Source organism: Amblyraja radiata, chromosome 22, assembly GCF_010909765.2.
Source record: "Amblyraja radiata isolate CabotCenter1 chromosome 22, sAmbRad1.1.pri, whole genome shotgun sequence".
Taxonomy (NCBI): Eukaryota; Metazoa; Chordata; class Chondrichthyes; order Rajiformes; family Rajidae; genus Amblyraja; species Amblyraja radiata.
The window spans coordinates 19,706,203-19,725,441 of NC_045977.1; the positions used below are offsets into that span (position 1 = coordinate 19,706,203).

A 19,239-nucleotide genomic window follows, 5' to 3' on the forward strand; every position below is an offset into this window, starting at 1 on the left:
CCAACATCGGGAACATGTTTCCTGCCTCTAGTGTGTCCAAACCCTTAACAATCTTATATGTTTCAATGAGATACCCACTCATCCTTCTAAACTCCAGAGTGTACACGCCCAGCTGCTCCATTCTCTCAGCATATGGCAGTCCCGGCATCCCGGGAATTAACCTTGTAAACCTACGCTGCACTCCCTCAATAGCAATGTCCTTCCTCAAATTAGGGGACCAAAACTGCACACAATACTCCAGGTGTGGTCTCACTAGGGCTCTGTACAACTGCAGAAGGACCTCTTTGCTCCTATATTCGATTCCTCTTGTTATAAAGGCCAATATGCTATTCGCTTTCTTCACTGTCTGCTGTACCTGCATGCTTACTTTCATAGACTGATGTACAAGGAGCCCCAGATCCCGGCAATTAAAATGGAGAATGCTAGAATTCAGAGATGATTGAAATAAATTCTAGCATACAAGGATATTGTGGCTGAAGGACTGGCTACAGTCGATAAAAGGAAACGTCCACACCTACACCCGAGCACTTTGTCGTCCTTGCTGTAATGTATTGAACAAAATAGATAATTCACATAGAACAAGCTCTCACAAACAACAATGAGCAAATCATGTATTATTCAATAAAATGGAGAGTGGATATTAAAATGCTGGTCAATAAAAAAAAGTGGACCATATGCTCAGAATCAAATGGTTGGGAGTAGTGATGTGAAAAAATTTGAAAGCCAGGCATTGTACAAAGGCTTCCACTGTCTTCCAGAAATTAGCAACGTTGCAGATATTCTTAGTAAATTCTCAATAGTTTGGTGAGAAAAGATTGGACAAAATAAAAATATGAAGTTTATGTATACCAGGGCTGTTTTGTCCCTTTGTGTTGAGTGGGTGATTTGTCAGGAGATTATTTTCCAGGAGGAACTTATTTGGAGTACATTAATTATAAAGATGGTACATCAGCGACTGAGAAGATTAGGGAGATTCGGCATGTCAAAGAGTATTCTCCTGAACTTCTACAGGTGCACAATAGAGAGCATACTGACTGGCTGCATCGTGGCCTGGTTCGGCAACTTGAACGTCCAGGAGCAGAAAAGACTGCAAAAAGTTGTGACCACTGCCCAGTCCATCACCGGCTTTGACCTCCCCACCATCGAAGGGATCTATCGAAGTCGCCGCCTCAAAAAGGCAGCCAATATCATCAAAGACCCACATCATCATGGCCACACACTCATTTCACGATTGCCATCGAGAAGAAGGTACAGGAGCCTGAAAACTGTAACGTTCAGGTTCAGGAACAGCTTCTTCCCTACAGCCATCAGGCTATTAAACATGATAACAAATAAGCTCTGAACTGCAACAGACTATTATTATTATTGCACTATATATGTTATTTATTGAGTATGTGTGCATATATACACACACTTAACTTTTTTTTTCTTCTCCCGTTGGGGAAGAATTTCATTGTCCTATCAGGGACATATGACAATAAAACTCTCTTGACTCTAGTTCATAGACAAACAGTGTGCTAAATATTAAGTGGGCATGAGAACAACCTGCGTATTATGGAGTTATGCAAACTAATTTTACATAGATACACCCACATAGAGGAATGACAACTCCAACTCACCTCCTCTGAAATGCCACTGATCCCAGCATTATTCACTGCACAAGCAGCTACCCGTGCATCTGGCAGTTGTTTTGTCTCGATCCAGTGTCGAGTAAGATTTGTAAGGATTTTCATTTCCAAATCTTTCAAAAGGATCTGAAGTTCACTGTGACTGGCAAATTGAGAGGACAGCCATTCCTTGAAGGACTCGGGTGAAGTTTGCTTGCCCCCAAAAACCAGCAAACTGACCAATTCTTTGACCTGACTCTCTACCTGGAAAAAGAACAAATTGTGATTTTAGTTCAGAAGTAATACAGATTTTACTGGGTTATGTGTGATGTTATAAATATGTTTTTCCATTACTGAGCAGCAGGTGGAGAGAAATATATTAAAATATTCAAATAATTTTGCAATGCAAAGCTTCACACTTACGCTTCCTTGAATTCCATCCATCTTTGCACAGGATGCTTTTAGCTCTTGCATGCTTGACAATTCTGACCTTATGGTGGATAGTTCTATATCTAATCTTTTCAGTTCAGATTCAAGGTGCTGGTACTGTTCCTCGTTCTCGCTGCTTGAAAAAAAGAGAAAACTGAATAGGGTGTACAATGAAATATCGCAGCACATTTTGTCAATAGAGTAGATCGCACCATACCTTCCAATTGTATCCTTTGTTGATTCCACCTCTTTGTACATCTCCTATAATTTTTTTTGATAAAATAGAAAAAGATACTTCAGTACAGATAAGCTTTTCAGTCATACAGTCGCAGTGCCTTAGTGTATAAACAGGCCCTTCAGCCCTGCTTGTCCACACCAGCCAGCATGTCCCATCGACACTACTCCCACCGGCCCGCATTTGGCCCATATCCCTCTAAACCTGTCCACTCAGTAATCCATCAAGTAGATCAAAAAAGTTTTGAAGACCAGAAACAAGGTACTGCAGGTGCTGGTTTACACAAAAGGAAACAAAGGGCTGGGAAAATTCAGGTGGTCAGGCAGCATCCCGGGTGTTAGGCCCCGACCAAAACGTCACTTCATGTCATGTTCTCCAGAGATGCTGCCTGACCCGCTGAGTTACTCCAGCACTGTGTCCTAGATTAGCTAGAAACTCCTATTGGAGCCATGAGGTTTTAAGATGATGCATGGTTTTGACAGAATAAATGTTACATGGTCAGGAACCAGAGTACACCAGAACAATATTATTTTTCCTTATGCAACGTTGTCATCAGGGATATATTGGATCAACGAAAAGTGAAAATCGATATCAACTTGAAGGGAATAGGATAGACATTTAAAAGGGAGAGAATTCAAGAACAGAAAAAGGGAAAGAATTAGATTATCTGGTCAGCTTTTTAAACAAAAACAATGTGCTAAATGGCCTACAGTAATGTAAAATCATGTTCTATTCACTGCTAACTTCGACTAATGTTGCTCCACAAAAATAATATACGAAGAAAGACATTTCAAAAATCCCTTTTCTTGAACTCCACGCACACACTAATTTCTAACAGTTGGAACAGGCTCCTTAATAAGATTTCTACGGATATGCTTGGAAACTGCAATTTCCAAACTTTTCAATCATTTTATATAGCTGTGCCATATGTTTTACTTTCCAGCTCACTCCCCTGCCTGTCAAATTACATAAGTACAACTGCCGATTCCTGCTGCATTTTGACAGGCTTAAGTGAGAGGTTTTGACATTAGCTAATCGGGGTTTTGTTGTGCAGAGAATAATGACTACAAACCAAGGCCTCAACACTAACCCACCGCACTATCCTAAATAATGGCCTTTCTCTTAATTATCCATCAAAATCTAATGGCAGTTATTTAAATTACAATCACAGCAGATGGTGGGCCAGATTCACAAGCTAATCCATGCATAAATGAAACGCCAGGTTGACGATGCTTCACTCGCACTGATAGTCGACAATTAGTGTGTAAATAGGATGTTACGAGATACATTGGGTTATGTAAAAATGGAGCCTCTGGAGAATTTAAAAAAACCCATAAATTCAAAGATCACTTAAAAAAGGTGTTTATGCTATTTATTCAGATTTAGATTCTGAAATGTTCAATAATACACAAAAAAACTATACTAATGTACCTTAAAATTAGTAAAATATATTTCCAACAACTAATGTTAAGGAAATCCAGCACTAGTGATCAGATGTCACACTGCTGACTGGATAACAAGTAAAACTTGTCAAATTTGATAACTACATTGCTTTCTTGACACCATGAAAACAATTGCAGCTAATGTCACAAAATGTTCCCAGAATTGAAGAGACCGAATTTGACAATGGATCGTGAACTGGTCAGTGTGTATTTTGAAAAATAAGATTACGCTTTTCAATGCAAAAAGCATTACCAGTAATTTTACTGATGATTTATAAAATTCTTTCTGGCCACTAATTTCATACAAATATAGAGCGATTCATACATCAAATGTACATTTAACCACATCTGCTATTCTGTTTTTGAAAATAATGCACCGTTTAGATTAAAGGTTCAAAGGTCCGTTTATTGTGACGTGTACCAATTAAGGTACAGTGAAGCTAGAATTACCATTATAAACTGCACATTCGAAGCAACAGGTTCATTTAAAATAATTCCTGCTGATCTTTTGAGAACTGAAATTTCTTTGCTTAATATTCACTGCATTTCCTCAAAATCCAAACCTCTGCTGAAGTGTTTTGAAGGGATGAAGTCTTTTCTCCAACCTGCATCCAATGGAGTAAGCACTTCATTTCCGAATTATAAATAGCAGAAATAAAGCTCACTTTAAAGGTCTACAAAGTTCCCAATAAAATATGCAGTCATCGTAAATCTGTTGCTCCTAATTTCCTGATGAGGACCAATTCTGAAGATCATTGTAAACAGATTTTCAATAGACTGAAGCAAGAGAGTGCAGGATGCTGGAATATGGTGCAAATTTTGAAATGCTTCAAGAACCCTGTAAGTCAAACAGCATCTGTGGAGGTAAAGTGATAATCAACTGCATCCAGACTAAATGTGTAAGGAAAGATAAAGAGACATACAAATGAGATGGGGCGAGACAGAAGATGGTAGGTCATGGGTGTAACCAGATTTTAGGGGGCCTGGGGATGGGGTGGAATGGCAGGTGGGGTAGGGTAAGAGGTTGTTGTGACCATTCAATAGACTTTCCAGGACCGAAGTATAATAAAAAAAAATGTGCGTTTTCTTAATTAAGGAACTTTATTACTTTGCAAGTGACAACATCCATTGCTGATGCAACTATCAATGCTGGGAGCATGAAAAAAAAAACTGCTGGAGGAACTCAGCGGGTCAGGCAACATCTGTGGAGGGAAATGGATAGGCGACTTAAGGGTTTGACCCAAAACCTCCAGTAGTTTTTTTTATATTCATGATTCCAGCATCTCAAAGTCAAAGTCAAAGTATCCTTTATTGTCATTCAGACCTTACGGTCTGAACAAAATTTCGTTGCCTTGCAGTCATACATACAATAAAAATAACAAAAACACACAATAAACACAAATTTAACATCCACCACAGTGAGTTCACCAGGCACCTCCTCACTGTGATGGAAGGCAAAAGTCTTAAAGTCTTTGTCTCTTCCCTCCTTGTTCTCCCTCTGCGCTGAGGCTCTGTAGTTGTGTCTCCAGGGTACAAATCATCTTTCTTACAAGCTCCCTTGTGCCCAAAATCCTGTACTGACCCCACAGTGAAGCTTAAAGCAGTTACTAGCATGAGTTTGTGCACGTCTTCCAGATAAACTTAGCATTTGTACAAAACAATTTTTATCAGTTTGTACTTTCATTCTACAATCAACTCAGTTCAATTAATAACTGAACTGTTCTGTTTAAATATATTTACAGTAAAATGTCCAAATCACTCAAATGCCAATTATCAAATTATACACATAATTAGACTGCGTGTGGTCTGCAGGAAGAGTTATCTGGTTTTTCTTTTTCTTTTGTGCCAGAGCATTGCAACATGCCAACTGAATCTTTCCAGGTAGTCCTTGTGTGCGCATCTCTACAATCTGCTTTGCCAAACGGATTGCGCTCCATGTTTCAGAATTAAGCCTAATCTAATCACCCACTGGGGACTGTGCAACAGGAAGTGTGCAAAGATTCCACAATTTCCCAGTCACATTATGAACTAGCAGGTATAACTACAAAATCACAGTACCTCTGATCTGTTAGACAAGCTCTGAAACATCAACTCCAGTTCAGCAATTCGTAACTCATGCTTCTGATGCAAAGCCAAAAACTGGTTCTGGTAAGGAAGGAAAACAGTGGTTAACTCAGCCAAACAAACAAATAATCACATTAAAAGTATTCTCAGAATGGAAGGTTTAGCCATCATAAACTCTGGGATTTTAATGGAAACGGATTTCTAAGAGATCTATAGAAGTTGCGGGCTGCACCATGGCACAGCAGTAGAATTGCTGCCTTATAGCGCCAGAGACACGGGTTCGTTCCCGACTACGGGTGCTGTCTGTACTAAGTTAGTATGTTCTCCCCATGACAGTGTGGGTTTTCTCCGGGTGCTACGGTTTCCTCCCACACTCCAAGGACATAAATGTTTGTAGGTTAATTGGCTTTGGTAAAAATTGTAAATTGTCCCTAGTTTGCAGGACAGTGCTAGCGTACGGGGATCGCTAGTCGACACAGAGTCGGTGGAACGAAGAGCCAGTTTCCATGCTGTATCTCTAAACTAAACTAAGTAATAACTAAACTGTTCTGCTTAAATATAATTACAAACCATGTTATCATAGTTACAGAGGCAATATGATCACATTAATAATTTAAAAGATAGACATCAAATAAATCCAAGAGGCTCTACTCCAAGCCTGTCTTATGATTGGTCACTTGCATCATTTGTTTTGAAAACGGTCAGCCTACAATTGAGACATAGATATTACCAATTCAGCACCCTGCAGCTTTCCCTTCATTCGACCTATTGTATTTGAGTTTAGCTTGGGATTTATGTATAGTATTAACAGATTTGAGTGGCAGCATGCAAAATAAAACTTTTCACTGTACCATGGTACACGTGACGATAATAAACAAACCAAAATAATGAAGGCAAAAAAATATCAAAGATTTTACTCAATAGCCAATACTTTTCTGATGCTAAGACTAATCGAATTGCCAACTGGCCAAGTTCTATTTATTTACACATGCAAAACATGTTTTGAGTATTTCGATACATCAAAGCTGGGACATGAATCCTTGACACCGAAACTGATAGAAATCAGTGAAGCCACTTCCCAATTGTCAGGTTTCTAATGGAATATTAATGTTCCTCCAATTCTGGAGAATTGAAGAAATCCACTGTTGCATCCGGTGCTTATTTCCAAATGCTTATATACTTATCTAAAGAGATCATCCTCACTGGCACAGTTGTTCAAAGAGCTACTAACTGACTGGACACTCGTTTCAATGCAAAGGCAGCTTTATTCTCCGTATAAAGTCCAAAGCATCCAGGCAACGGAATGCATATTATTTGCACAGTACAGGAAGAACACCAATGACCACCCAAGAGATATTGCAATGGAATTCAAGAAAGTTTAGGTGCTAATGTTCAAGAATTTTCAAAATGTCACCACTAATTTCCACTACCAACTTAAATTTCACCCAGTTCCACAAAGGAACAATTGATATAACTCTGTAAAAAATAGAATACAGAAGAGTACAGCATAAGAACAGGCCCTTCGGTCCACAATGTCTGTGCTGAACATGATGCCAAGACCATCTTTCATCCACTTGAGCATAATCCATATCCATAACCTGCTTATCCACACGCCTATCCAAAAGCCTCTTAAATGCCATTGTCATATCTGTCTCAACCACCAACCCTAGCAACACGTTCCAGGCACCCGCCACCCTCTGTATAAAATAAGTTGCCCAGCACATCTCCTTTAAACTTGGTCCACCTCACCTTAACGCTATGCCCTCAAGTATTTGATTTTTTATCCTTGGAAAAAAATTCTGACTGTCTAACCTATCTATGCCTCTCATAATTTTATATACTCAAATATAATACAGGTCCACCACTGATTTTCTGGTATCCTTGGACCAATAAGAGGTCACAGCCTTGGTGAGCTGAGATGCCGGCCCACTAATTCGGTTGCAGAAGTTGGCTATGGGAATGGATCTGCTGGCTCCGACTGGGTGTTTTTGATACATTAAAGTGAGTGCTGGATCACTGCCGGAAAAATCAGTGGTGGACTTGCATATTATATAATTTTAAATAATTAACGGAAAATCTGTTTACCTTATCTGCACAACTGCCTTTTACTAACAAATCCTTCCGAAAGAGCCAAGAAACTAATGCCTTAAAGTAGAAGTGGCCTCTAAAGAGTTAAGCAAAAGTCAGAACACTGCACTTGGATTCACCTTGTACCAACAATGAACATTATTAGTATGGATATTCAAAAACACATATGTAAATAAAAGAGCACAGCTGCACAACAAATTAATTTTTCCAGGATCAAGTCCAGGTGCAATCTGATGTAACATAAAGCAACTTAGAGGAAATTTATACCTAAAAATAACTGCAATGTTAGGCTCAATTCAATCTTTACAAACCACATCTGGCTGCAGCTGGAAACTGCTATCAGAGATGGTCCTCAGATACACAGTTGAGATTGCTGGTAACTCTGTTGCAAAGGTGAGCAAACTACAATATACCACTGAAGCTCACCTCAGCCGTTGCTTCCTCTTATCTTTCAGTTTACCTTAGTTTACTTTATTTTCATGGGTACCAAGGTACAGTGAAATGGTTTTGTTACATGCTAACCAGTCAGTGGAAAACCATACAAGATTACAATCTACAATGTATAAATACACAAAAAGGGAATAACATGGGTAACGTTTAGAACAAGGTAAAGTCCAATCAAAGATAGTCCGAGGGTCTCCATTGAGGTAGATAGCTCAGGACTGCTTCAGTTGTTTGTAGGATGGTTCTGATAACTGGGAAGAAACTGTCCCTGAACCTGGAGGTAGACACAAAATGCTTGACTAACTCAGCATGTCAGGCAGCATCTCTGGAGAAAAGGAATAGGTGTCATTTCGGGTTAAGACCCTTCATCAGAATCTGGAGGTATGAGTTTTCATACTTCTATACCTCTTGCCTGATGGGAGAGGGGAGAAGAGGGAGCGGCCGGGGTGCGACTCGTCCTTGATTATGCTGGTGGCCATGCCAAGGTGTAGATGGCGTCAATGGAAGGAAGGTTGGTTTGTGCGATGATCTGGTTCACTCTGGTAACTTACCTGGGAATGATCACTTGTTTCCAACTTTATCTCTTCTCGCAGCACATTTGAATGCTGGCTGATCAAGTTTCTGATGAGGATGGAGATTCTCTCTTTATCGCTCATCTCTCTGACCTGCTCCTGTAGCTTCTCTAACAAACCAATAAGCTGACTGTAATGAACGTCTGCAGTGTGGGTGGTCTGATCACACTTGCCATTCAGAACGGCAACCTGCTTTTCCAACTCTGCCACACGACTCCAATCAAAAGAGTGTCCAGTATTCTGAAACAAATAGCCACACAGTGGTAAAAAAAGCACTTCAGGTCCTGAGCAATGCTACACAAACTATTTATGCTGGAATCATTACCAGGGTAATCGGTGGAGAACTTGGAATCTCCTCATTTGTTTGAACATTTGGTACAATTTCTTTTGAAAGCAGTGCTGTTTGTAACGCCGTTCCATTGAAGATTGGCAACAATGACCACAAGCCTGCCAGTCCATAGTACCGCAGGCCAACTGAAAAAATAAAAAGGTATTACAATATTGTACTAAAGACGGTGAACAATAATTTGCTACAGGTAGAAATAAGGGAACTGTAGTGTTGTGTTGTTATAATTAGCACTACAAAGTAGGCTAAACGACAAGCTTTTGTGCTTTTTCAGACCCATTTTCTGCTGGTGCCTTCATCAATAATGAAATTAATCAGGGCAAATTCTAACACATTAAGTCCACTATTTTAAACAATGACTTCACTAGTTACATAAAAAATACAGTAAATACTTTTAATGAGGGTTTTTACTGCCTTTCAACATTGATTTACCAATTAGTCTCAAAACCATTTTTAATGTAACCCACTAGATGACACTGTTCTATCAATTAAGTGTGTCGATTCAAAAGTCGAATACTTAAAGGCAGCATAAAATTAAAATTATCATTACGATATGGAGGAAACTCAATGACCAAAGAGCCTGATACGATCATGGTTTAAACAAAAGGTAGACAAAAATGCTGGAGAAACTCAGTGGGTGAGGCAGCATCTATGGAGCGAAGGAATAGGTGACATTTCAGGTCAAGACCCTTCTTCACCTACTCCTTTGCTCCATAGATGTTGCCTCACCCGCTGAGTTTCTCCAGCATTTTTGTCTACCTTCCATTTTTCCAGCATCTGCAGTTCTTTCTTAAACATGTTCTAAACAAAAGTGAGGGGCATAATCTAGAACACTGACAAATGTACCATTTGGATACCAACTGGTATTGGTATTAACAACTGGTAATGCTTTGGATTCAAACCATTTAAACACCGGTTTTTGGATTTGATAACAAAAAGAAAAATAGGGCAGAGATTTATTGTTGAAATTCATGTCTGACCAACAAAATTCCAACTATTGAAACAGAATTTTGTGTCTACTTGGTTCAATTACAGATCAGTTTATATTCCTTTATCATAAAGTTAAATAGTGAATTTTGTAACTGGTCTTTGTCACTTTCCCAAATTGAATTGTTCTTTATAATAAACATTTCACAGCAATTCATTCATGTTATTTGAATGAATAAATAATGGGAGCCAGTCTGTTTTATATGCGCAGGAAGCAGTTTGTCTTAGGTACTCAAGACCATTTTGGTAGGTTTGGCCATATGGAAGAAGCACATTACTGCCAATATACGTGGGAGAGATTTACAAAAGTCGCATTGAAAATAAATTTGACAGTATATTCATTGATGCTCATAGATACCTTGGTATCTGCAATGGTATATACAGGTCCACCACCGGTTTTCTGGCACCCTTGGTTCCAGAGCTTTTCTGGATTATCCGTTTTGCCGGAACAACAGAGGTCAAGGGCTCCGTGAGTAGTCCAACAGTACTGGAACAGTCCACCTAGGCCGCCGAGGAACCAAGATACCATCCCGCAAAGTCGGCCACGGAAATTGGCTATGGGAATGGATCTGCTGGCTCACGCCGGGCCTGAATTCCAGAGGTCAGGCCAGAGGGGACAAATTTGACCCGTAAAATGGCACAAAAGTCCCGCTGAGATTGAGATTGGCCACCTCATCCAGCCTAGGTGATACAATTTTGGGGGGGATTTCAAGTAAGCTCTCGTAAATTGTGTCCGATTAAAGGTTGGGAATGTGGCTTCTCTGGGCATATGCAATAGCCATCTTAAACTACAAGATGAGTTGTAGTGTCATTTCACATTCAATTAGCCTCGATGTGCAACCCTCCTTTATCAGGTTGTTAATTCTGCACACAGTAATACGGTTTCTTTATTGTACTCTTAATTAAGTGTGTTAGGTACCTTCTTTCAGTTCACAGTCCTAATAGAACTACAGTGCAATCAAGGTTTGTGATTACTTACCAAATAGAAGAAGAAATGGAATCAATAAGAACAACCATCTAAGTAATCTGGGAAGACACCTGAATGCAAAGACAATAATTTCCAAACTAAATTAAATCTAGTCGTTTTTTAAAATGTCTAATACATTTAGTACTCTCCTTCCAATGTGAACAGTGAAGCATTTGATATACATCAGCAAAACATACCTGGTGAGCAAGAATACATCAAGAAGGGACATTAAAGTAATCAGCTGGTACCATCCAGTCCCAAGCCACCAAAATGCTCCAGAAGCAGCCTTTCCTAAAAACAAACAAAAGAATAAATGTAGAGCTAAGTAATCAGGTGCTCACCCTGAAAAGCAGCTTGGTACAAGTGCAAATGCTGCAACAAACATGCTGTACGTAGCACCCAGCTATAAATCGGAGAAAATAGGAACAAATGTATGGATCCAAAGTGGAAGAATGGTAAAGAAAACTAAAGCAGACTAATGTCATTGCACTACTGAAGCCATCACAATATGCCAAAGACTTGGGTGAAATCAAAATTTGCAACACCGTAATAATACCTGAAAGCATGCACTACAAAAACCAGCTCTAGGAGTACCAAGCATGCACAAAATCAAATGGGTGGAACAAATGCAGAACAAAAATGAAAAATAAAAATTAAATAACCTGGAGATACAATGGCCAACCACAGAATAGACAAGACCTTCCTGGATACAAACCAGGCAACAGCACCAACAGCCTGGATCATTTGCAGCAACAATGAGCCTACAAATATAAAACAAATCTGCAATACATCAACTGAGCAAATTCAGATAATTTCTTGTTGGGATAAATATTTATTAAATATACTGCACAAAAGGTTGAAGCACCAAATCTTCCAAACATGCAATAATAACTTTTGCCGTTTTCAAAAAGAGGACAAAGTAGAATTAAAAAAGAAAACAACCTGCATAAGAAAAGACCAGCCAGATCGTCCGTGTGACTTGTGTATGCTTCATGTACTTTGTGGACTCCATGTCAGTGGATTTATATGTATCGTGTTGCATCCCCTTACAGTCATCACCTGTTGATTGTGGCAGTATAATCCATTAGTCAAGTGAACAAAGGGAATTGGTGGTCAAGTGTATTTGCCCCACAAGCAGTTGTGGAATGAAGCAGCAACATCAGGTAGCAAACTAAAATACTTACACAAGGACTCCCCATTTATATGCAAGTGTCCATCCCCAGTAATCAATTCTTTTACATTCATTCGTCCACAGTAACTTGAATGGGCTGCAACACAGAAACCGATCCTTAGCTGGCTTTCTCCAAGAGGTCGAGAAAAAACTTGCTCACAAATTGATGGGAGATGAAATTAACCTATTTGCATGTAGCCAACACAACGCTCATGCATGCAAATGACCGCGCTATTAAGTATTTACCTAAATAAATCAGTAAAAAGGTATGGTATTGCTACTTAAATTTAGTGTACCAATTTACAACCACAAGCTGGGTCCTCTCCAAACAGTGTAAACATATAATCTAAATCAAATAAACAAAAAGTGAAAGGACAGCACGGGTCAAAAATGATGGATTCAAGAATATAATCCATTTTGCTCAGATTCGTCGGCATGGGCAAGTTGAGCCGAAAGGCCTATTTCCACGCTGTATGACTGTGACTCCAACACAATGACTTGAAGTTCTAGATTTTTGGAGAAGCACTTGAAACATCGCGAACTAAACCCTTAGAATAATAATGTGGCAAGCATAATGAATAGAGCAGCAATTGGCTCATTTAGATGGCAACAAATTTATGCCCATGCAAGCGTGCGTTTCACCTACATGTACTTCGGGAGCTAAAACCAGTCTTCAACAATATTGTTTGATAAAGTTGTAAAAGCCAAGCGGCAGTAGTAGATACAGCATACTTTGCCAGTCGATGTGCGTGACTTGTGAACAACATCACTCCTCCTAAAAAAAAAATGAATGCAACCAATTTTTAAGATTCCAATAGCATTTTGGCCTTCATAACACTCGAGGTTGGATGTGCTTTCTGCGGTAGAACTGTTCATGTATGTAAAGTGCAAGTATTTTGGAGTATTTACAAGTATTTTGCTGATTAAATCCTTTAATGTTAAATTGAAGTGAAAATAAATTCATGCATGAAAACCCACTACAATTAAATAAATTAGTCAGTCATGTAACGTTTTCATTTCACAAATTGTATGTTGCAATCCGTGGTCAATTATAACATCTCATGTACACAAATCTTCATGGTATACTTCAATTTCTGCCCTAAAAGTAATAATCAATTTGCAGTTCAATAAAAAAAGTCTAGAAAATTCCTCTGAAATATCAAGCCAAAAGAATTACAATCTGTACTGCATTTAACAGTCAGTAACTTTTGCTGACTAAATTATTCAGCTAGTCAAGATTCCTAAATTAATTAAAATTTGGATATTTTTGTATCTGATTAGAGAGGAGATTAACGCAATGGAAAGGAAGGACATTAGTTTGGAGGATGTGGAATCGGTATGGGTAGAGCTGCGAAACACTAAGGGGCAGAAAACGCTGGTGGGTGTTGTGTACAGGCCACCTAACAGTAGTAGTGAAGTTGGAGATGGTATCAAACAGGAAATTAGAAATGCGTGCGACAAAGGCAAAACCGTTATAATGGGTGACTTCAATCTACATATAGATTGGGTGAATCAAATTGGCAGGGGTGCTGAGGAAGAGGATTTCTTGGAATGTATGCGGGATAGTTATCTAAATCAACATGTAGAGGAACCAACGAGAGAGCAGGCTATTTTAGACTGGGTATTGAGTAATGAGGAAGGGTTAGTTAGCAGTCTTGTTGTACGTGCCCCCTTGGGCAAGAGTGACCATAATATGGTTGAGTTCTTCATTAGGATGGAGAGTGACATTGTTAATTCAGAAACAATGGTTCTGAACTTAAAGAAAGGTAACTTTGAGGGTATGAGACGTGAATTGGCCAAGATTGACTGGCAATTAATTCTAAAAGGGTTGACGGTGGATATGCAATGGAAGACATTTAAAGACTGCATGGATGAACTACAAAAATTGTTCATCCCAGTTTGGCAAAAGAATAAATCAGGGAAGGTAGTACATCCGTGGATAACAAGGGAAATCAGGGATAGTATCAAAGCGAAGGATGATGCGTACAAATTAGCCAGAAAAAGCAGCATACCGGAGGACTGGGAGAAATTCAGAGACCAGCAGAGGAGGACAAAGGGCTTAATTAGGAAAGGAAAAATAGATTATGAAAGAAAACTGGCAGGGAACATAAAAACTGACTGCAAAAGTTTTTATAGATATGTGAAAAGAAAGAGATGAGTTAAAACAAATGTAGGTCCCTTGCAGTCAGAAACAGGTGAGTTGATCATGGGGAACAAGGATATGGCGGACCAATTGAATAACTACTTTGGTTCCGTCTTCACTAAGGAAGACATAAATAATCTGCCGGAAATAGCAGGGGACCGCGGGTCAAAGGAGTTGGAGGAATTGAGTGAAATCCAGGTTAGCCGGGAAGTGGTGTTGGGTAAATTGAATGGATTAAAGGCCGATAAATCCCCAGGGCCAGATAGGCTGCATCCCAGAGTACTTAAGGAAGTAGCTCCAGAAATAGTGGATGCATTAGTAATAATCTTTCAAAACTCTTTAGATTCTGGAGTAGTTCCTGAGGATTGGCGGGTAGCAAACGTAACCCCACTTTTTAAGAAGGGAGAGAGAGTGAAAACGGGGAATTACAGACCAGTTAGTCTAACATCGGTAGTGGGGAAGCTGCTAGAGTCAGTTATTAAAGATGGGATAGCAGCACATTTGGAAAGTGGTGAAATCATTGGACAAAGTCAGCATGGATTTACAAAAGGTAAATCATGTCTGACGAATCTTATAGAATTTTTCGAGGATGTAACTAGTAGCGTGGATAGGGGAGAACCAGAGGATGTGGTGTATCTGGACTTCCAGAAGGCTTTCGACAAGGTCCCACATAAGAGATTAGTATACAAACTTAAAGCACACGGCATTGGGGGTTCAGTATTGATGTGGATAGAGAGCTGGCTGGCAAACAGGAAGCAAAGAGTAGGAATAAACGGGTCCTTTTCACAATGGCAGGCAGTGACTAGTGGGGTACCGCAAGGCTCAGTGCTGGGACCCCAGCTATTTACAATATATATTAATGATCTGGATGAGGGAATTGAAGGCAATATCTCCAAGTTTGCGGATGACACTAAGCTGGGGGGCAGTGTTAGCTGTGAGGAGGATGCTAGGAGACTGCAAGGTGACTTGGATAGGCTGGGTGAGTGGGCAAATGTTTGGCAGATGCAGTATAATGTGGATAAATGTGAGGTTATCCATTTTGGTGGCAAAAACAGGAAAGCAGACTATTATCTAAATGGTGGCCGATTAGGAAAAGGGGAGATGCAGCGAGACCTGGGTGTCATGGTACACCAGTCATTGAAAGTAGGCATGCAGGTGCAGCAGGCAGTGAAGAAAGCGAATGGTATGTTAGCTTTCATAGCAAAAGGATTTGAGTATAGGAGCAGGGAGGTTCTACTGCAGTTGTAAAGGGTTTTGGTGAGACCACACCTGGAGTATTGCGTACAGTTTTGGTCTCCAAATCTGAGGAAGGACATTATTGCCATAGAGGGAGTGCAGAGAAGGTTCACCAGACTGATTCCTGGGATGTCAGGACTGTCTTATGAAGAAAGACTGGATAGACTTGGTTTATACTCTCTAGAATTTAGGAGATCGAGAGGGGATCTTATAGAAACTTATAAAATTCTTAAGGGGTTGGACAGGCTAGATGCAGGAAGATTGCTCCCGATGTTGGGGAAGTCCAGGACAAGGGGTCATAGCTTAAGGATAAGGGGGAAATCCTTTAAAACCGAGATGAGAAGAACTTTTTTCACACAGAGAGTGGTGAATCTCTGGAACTCTCTGCCACAGAGGGTAGTCGAGGCCAGTTCATTGGCTATATTTAAGAGGGAGTTAGATGTGGCCCTTGTGGCTAAGGGGATCAGAGGGTATGGAGAGAAGGCAGGTACGGGATACTGAGTTGGATGATCAGCCATGATCATATTGAATGGCGGTGCAGGCTCGAAGGGCCGAATGGCCTATTCCTGCACCTAATTTCTATGTTTCTATGATATTTCAAATTAAAAATCATACTTTCAAATCAATAATTATTCATAAATAAATTCTCAAATTATCTGTTAAATGCTGATAAACGAAATCACAGTTTAGCACAAGTTGAAAATTAAGAATGAGATTTAGTTTCTTCCTTACTTCAACCTGCAAAAATTATATAGATCAAGGAATAGCCTCGGAATTGCCTTTGGCATTGTCATAAAAGGCATACGCACACAGAATAATTTCTTACAGTTTCTCCTCCTCAACAGACACACTTCTCAAAATGCCACCTGATATGTACATATGTTAAAAACAAATTTGTACTTCATGAAAAATTACCAATTCCCTACTTAGCATTTGACTTTTCAAACAATGTCCCCCCCCATTGTCAACAAGTTGCATATCAAGAATTTTCACTCAAGCAAGCTGATACAGCACAGGAGGCCTCCGTTTAATTCATTGAGTCATAGAGAACAATCCAGATAGACCCACTCTCTGATCCTACACTTCATAACTCATGCAGAAATTTCCGCAATTCATTTCTAGTTCTTTTACGATTGTTTTGAATCTGGACCGCCTATTCCCATCACTCAAGCAAAGTTTCAGCCAAAGCACATAATGTTTGTTCATTTCTTCTGTTAAAAAACTATTAATTTAGAACATTTCTATTAAATCTCTGCTCAGAGGACAAAAGAAATGTTCATCCAAATACATATAACCTCTCATTCCTGAACACATTCTAATTAATTTCCTCTATGCTTCCGCCAAAGCCTTCACATCACCCCAAAAACCTTGTATGCCGAATTGAACATAATATTCCAACTGGGCTGAATCGTAGACTATATATTACCACGGCAGGCATAGCAACAGATCAGACAAACTGACAATTTGCTCATTTAGCATTCCCAAATGCAGCAACAGATGAGGGAACAATATGCAGAAGGGAGCCTCAAATTATTTTCACCCACAGAAGGCCCTGGGGTTTCTAGCCACTGGTACTTCTGTCCAAGTGTCGCTGTTGCAAGTCTTAAAGAAACGTTAGTGACTTACTTGATTTGTCTTTGTTTCTGCTCCTGGAGTACACGGTAGAAGTAGTTGCATGAGAGGCACAGTGTGCCGTCAAAACATCTTTTCGTTCAGAAAGCATGCTGCAGTCAGTGCAGGTGTAACCATTGAACATTGCCATCTGCATTTCTCCTGTTAGTATGTCCCCATTTGCTTGAATCAAAGTTGTATTTCCTCCTAAATGGCAAGAACAACAAAGCAAAAATTGAATTTGATTCTACCAATACGCCAGAATTAATAGTTCAGATAAACAATTAAAAATTCTTTACCTTTACTGTCTCCATCGTCCTCATCCAGTCCTAAAACAAACACATTAATTTAACATCAATTTCATAGTATGCAGCTGCTACATTATCTCTAACAAGTTCAGCATCATTTCTATGGAGCCAACTAATTGTGCCTCAAGATATAAATCTCAAATGTTGGAACAAAAGGAAGATCCATTCTGAAAGTAGTTCCCGTTGTGGTATTGATTCAAAAAGTTTAATTCAAATAGTAGTTTGCTTGAACGTAAAACCAGGCCCGTACGAAGCTTTTCAAAAAGGGGGGTGGCATAACAGGATTACAAAAAACTTAATGTGACATAATGTGCGCGCTGCGCACATCACGAGCTCGAAGCGTAAAGTCCCTCGATGCCGGGGTCCAGGGCCCGCTTAAGGGCCCTGGAAGCTATGGGGTTTTAGATGCTCTCTGATGCATTCTGAGCATTATTTTGGAGCATTTTTGCACCAAATTTATGACCAATATTTCAGAAATTAACAGGAATCTGAGAGATAGCTTTTTCACACAAAAGGTTGCTGGGTGTATGTAACGAGCTGCCAGAGGAGGTAGTTAAGGCTGGGACTATCGTAATGTTTAAGAGACATTTGGTCACGTACATGGATAGGACAGATTTAAATAGATATGGGCCAAACGCGTGTGAGTGGGACTAGTTTAGATGGGACATGTCGGTCGGTGTGGGCAAGTTGGGCTGAAGCGCCTGTTTCCACACTGCATCATTCTATGACTAAAAAGTGAAGAAGAAAAATGCATGTATAAGTAGAGCAGATTTGAAAGAGTGAAATGTAAAGGCAGAGAGAGTTTTATGGATGGAAAGGAACATAGGAAAGGAGGGGGGAGAGTGGGCTTGGGCAGATGGGTGAAGGGAAAATAGTCACAAAGTGCTGGAGTAACTCAGCGGGTCAGGCAGCATCTGCGGAGATCAATAGGCGACGTTTCAGAGTGCTGGAGTAACTCAGTGGGTCAGGCAACATCTCTGGAGAAGAGGTATAGATTATATTTCGGGTCAAGACCGTTCTTCAGTAATATTCATGATGTGACATGCATAGACATTTCTGAATGTTACCCAAAACATCGTGAGCTACTTTGTTACGGTGCTTGCCCTCTCCTATAACGTCTCTGCTGCCTTGGGTGATGCAGGACAGGACACAAGCTTTGGGACATGGTGTGAAGTTGTTGCCGTCTGTCCCAGCCTGGTAAAAACCTGGATGGAGTGGATTTGGAGAGGATGTTTCCACTAGTGGGAGAGTCTAGGACCAGTGACCACAGCCTCAGAATTAAGAGACATTCCTTTAGGAAGGAGATGAGCAGGAATGTCTTAAGTCAGTGGGTGGTGAACTGTGGAATTCATTGCCACAGACAGCTGTGGAGGTCAAGTCAATGGACATTTTTCAGGAGGAGATTGATAGATTCTTGATTGATACGGGTGTCAGAGGTAATGGGGAGAAGGCAGGAGAATGGGTTTGAGAGGGAAAGATAGAGTCATAGAGTGATACAGTGTGGAAACAGGCCCTTCGGCCCAGCATGTCCCATCTGCACTAGTCCCACCTGCCCACGTTTGATCCATATCGCTCCGAACCTGTCCTAT

The 19,239-nt window shown here is 40.0% G+C and overlaps 1 protein-coding gene across 7 annotated transcripts in view; it reads right to left on the reverse strand.

Annotated features, from left to right (window-relative positions):
- sun1 (Sad1 and UNC84 domain containing 1) overlaps window positions 1-19,239 on the reverse strand; it is a 73,081-nt gene that overhangs the window by 15,779 nt on the left and 38,063 nt on the right. For 5 of the 7 annotated variants that reach the window (XM_033040541.1, XM_033040539.1, XM_033040540.1 and 2 more), the window contains 14 exons: window positions 17,642-17,671; window positions 17,358-17,549; window positions 12,999-13,127; window positions 12,366-12,449; window positions 12,124-12,240; window positions 11,844-11,942; window positions 11,379-11,472; window positions 11,194-11,252; window positions 9,207-9,355; window positions 8,861-9,121; window positions 5,772-5,858; window positions 2,254-2,297; window positions 2,031-2,172; window positions 1,620-1,871 (listed from right to left, as the gene is read on the reverse strand). In XM_033040541.1, the coding sequence (XP_032896432.1) occupies window positions 1,620-1,871; window positions 2,031-2,172; window positions 2,254-2,297; window positions 5,772-5,858; window positions 8,861-9,121; window positions 9,207-9,355; window positions 11,194-11,252; window positions 11,379-11,472; window positions 11,844-11,942; window positions 12,124-12,240; window positions 12,366-12,449; window positions 12,999-13,127; window positions 17,358-17,549; window positions 17,642-17,671 (1,739 nt within the window). The remainder of the gene's footprint in view (window positions 1-1,619; window positions 1,872-2,030; window positions 2,173-2,253; window positions 2,298-5,771; window positions 5,859-8,860; window positions 9,122-9,206; window positions 9,356-11,193; window positions 11,253-11,378; window positions 11,473-11,843; window positions 11,943-12,123; window positions 12,241-12,365; window positions 12,450-12,998; window positions 13,128-17,357; window positions 17,550-17,641; window positions 17,672-19,239) is intronic. The other 2 variants (XM_033040536.1, XM_033040537.1) reach the window with 2 other exon arrangements.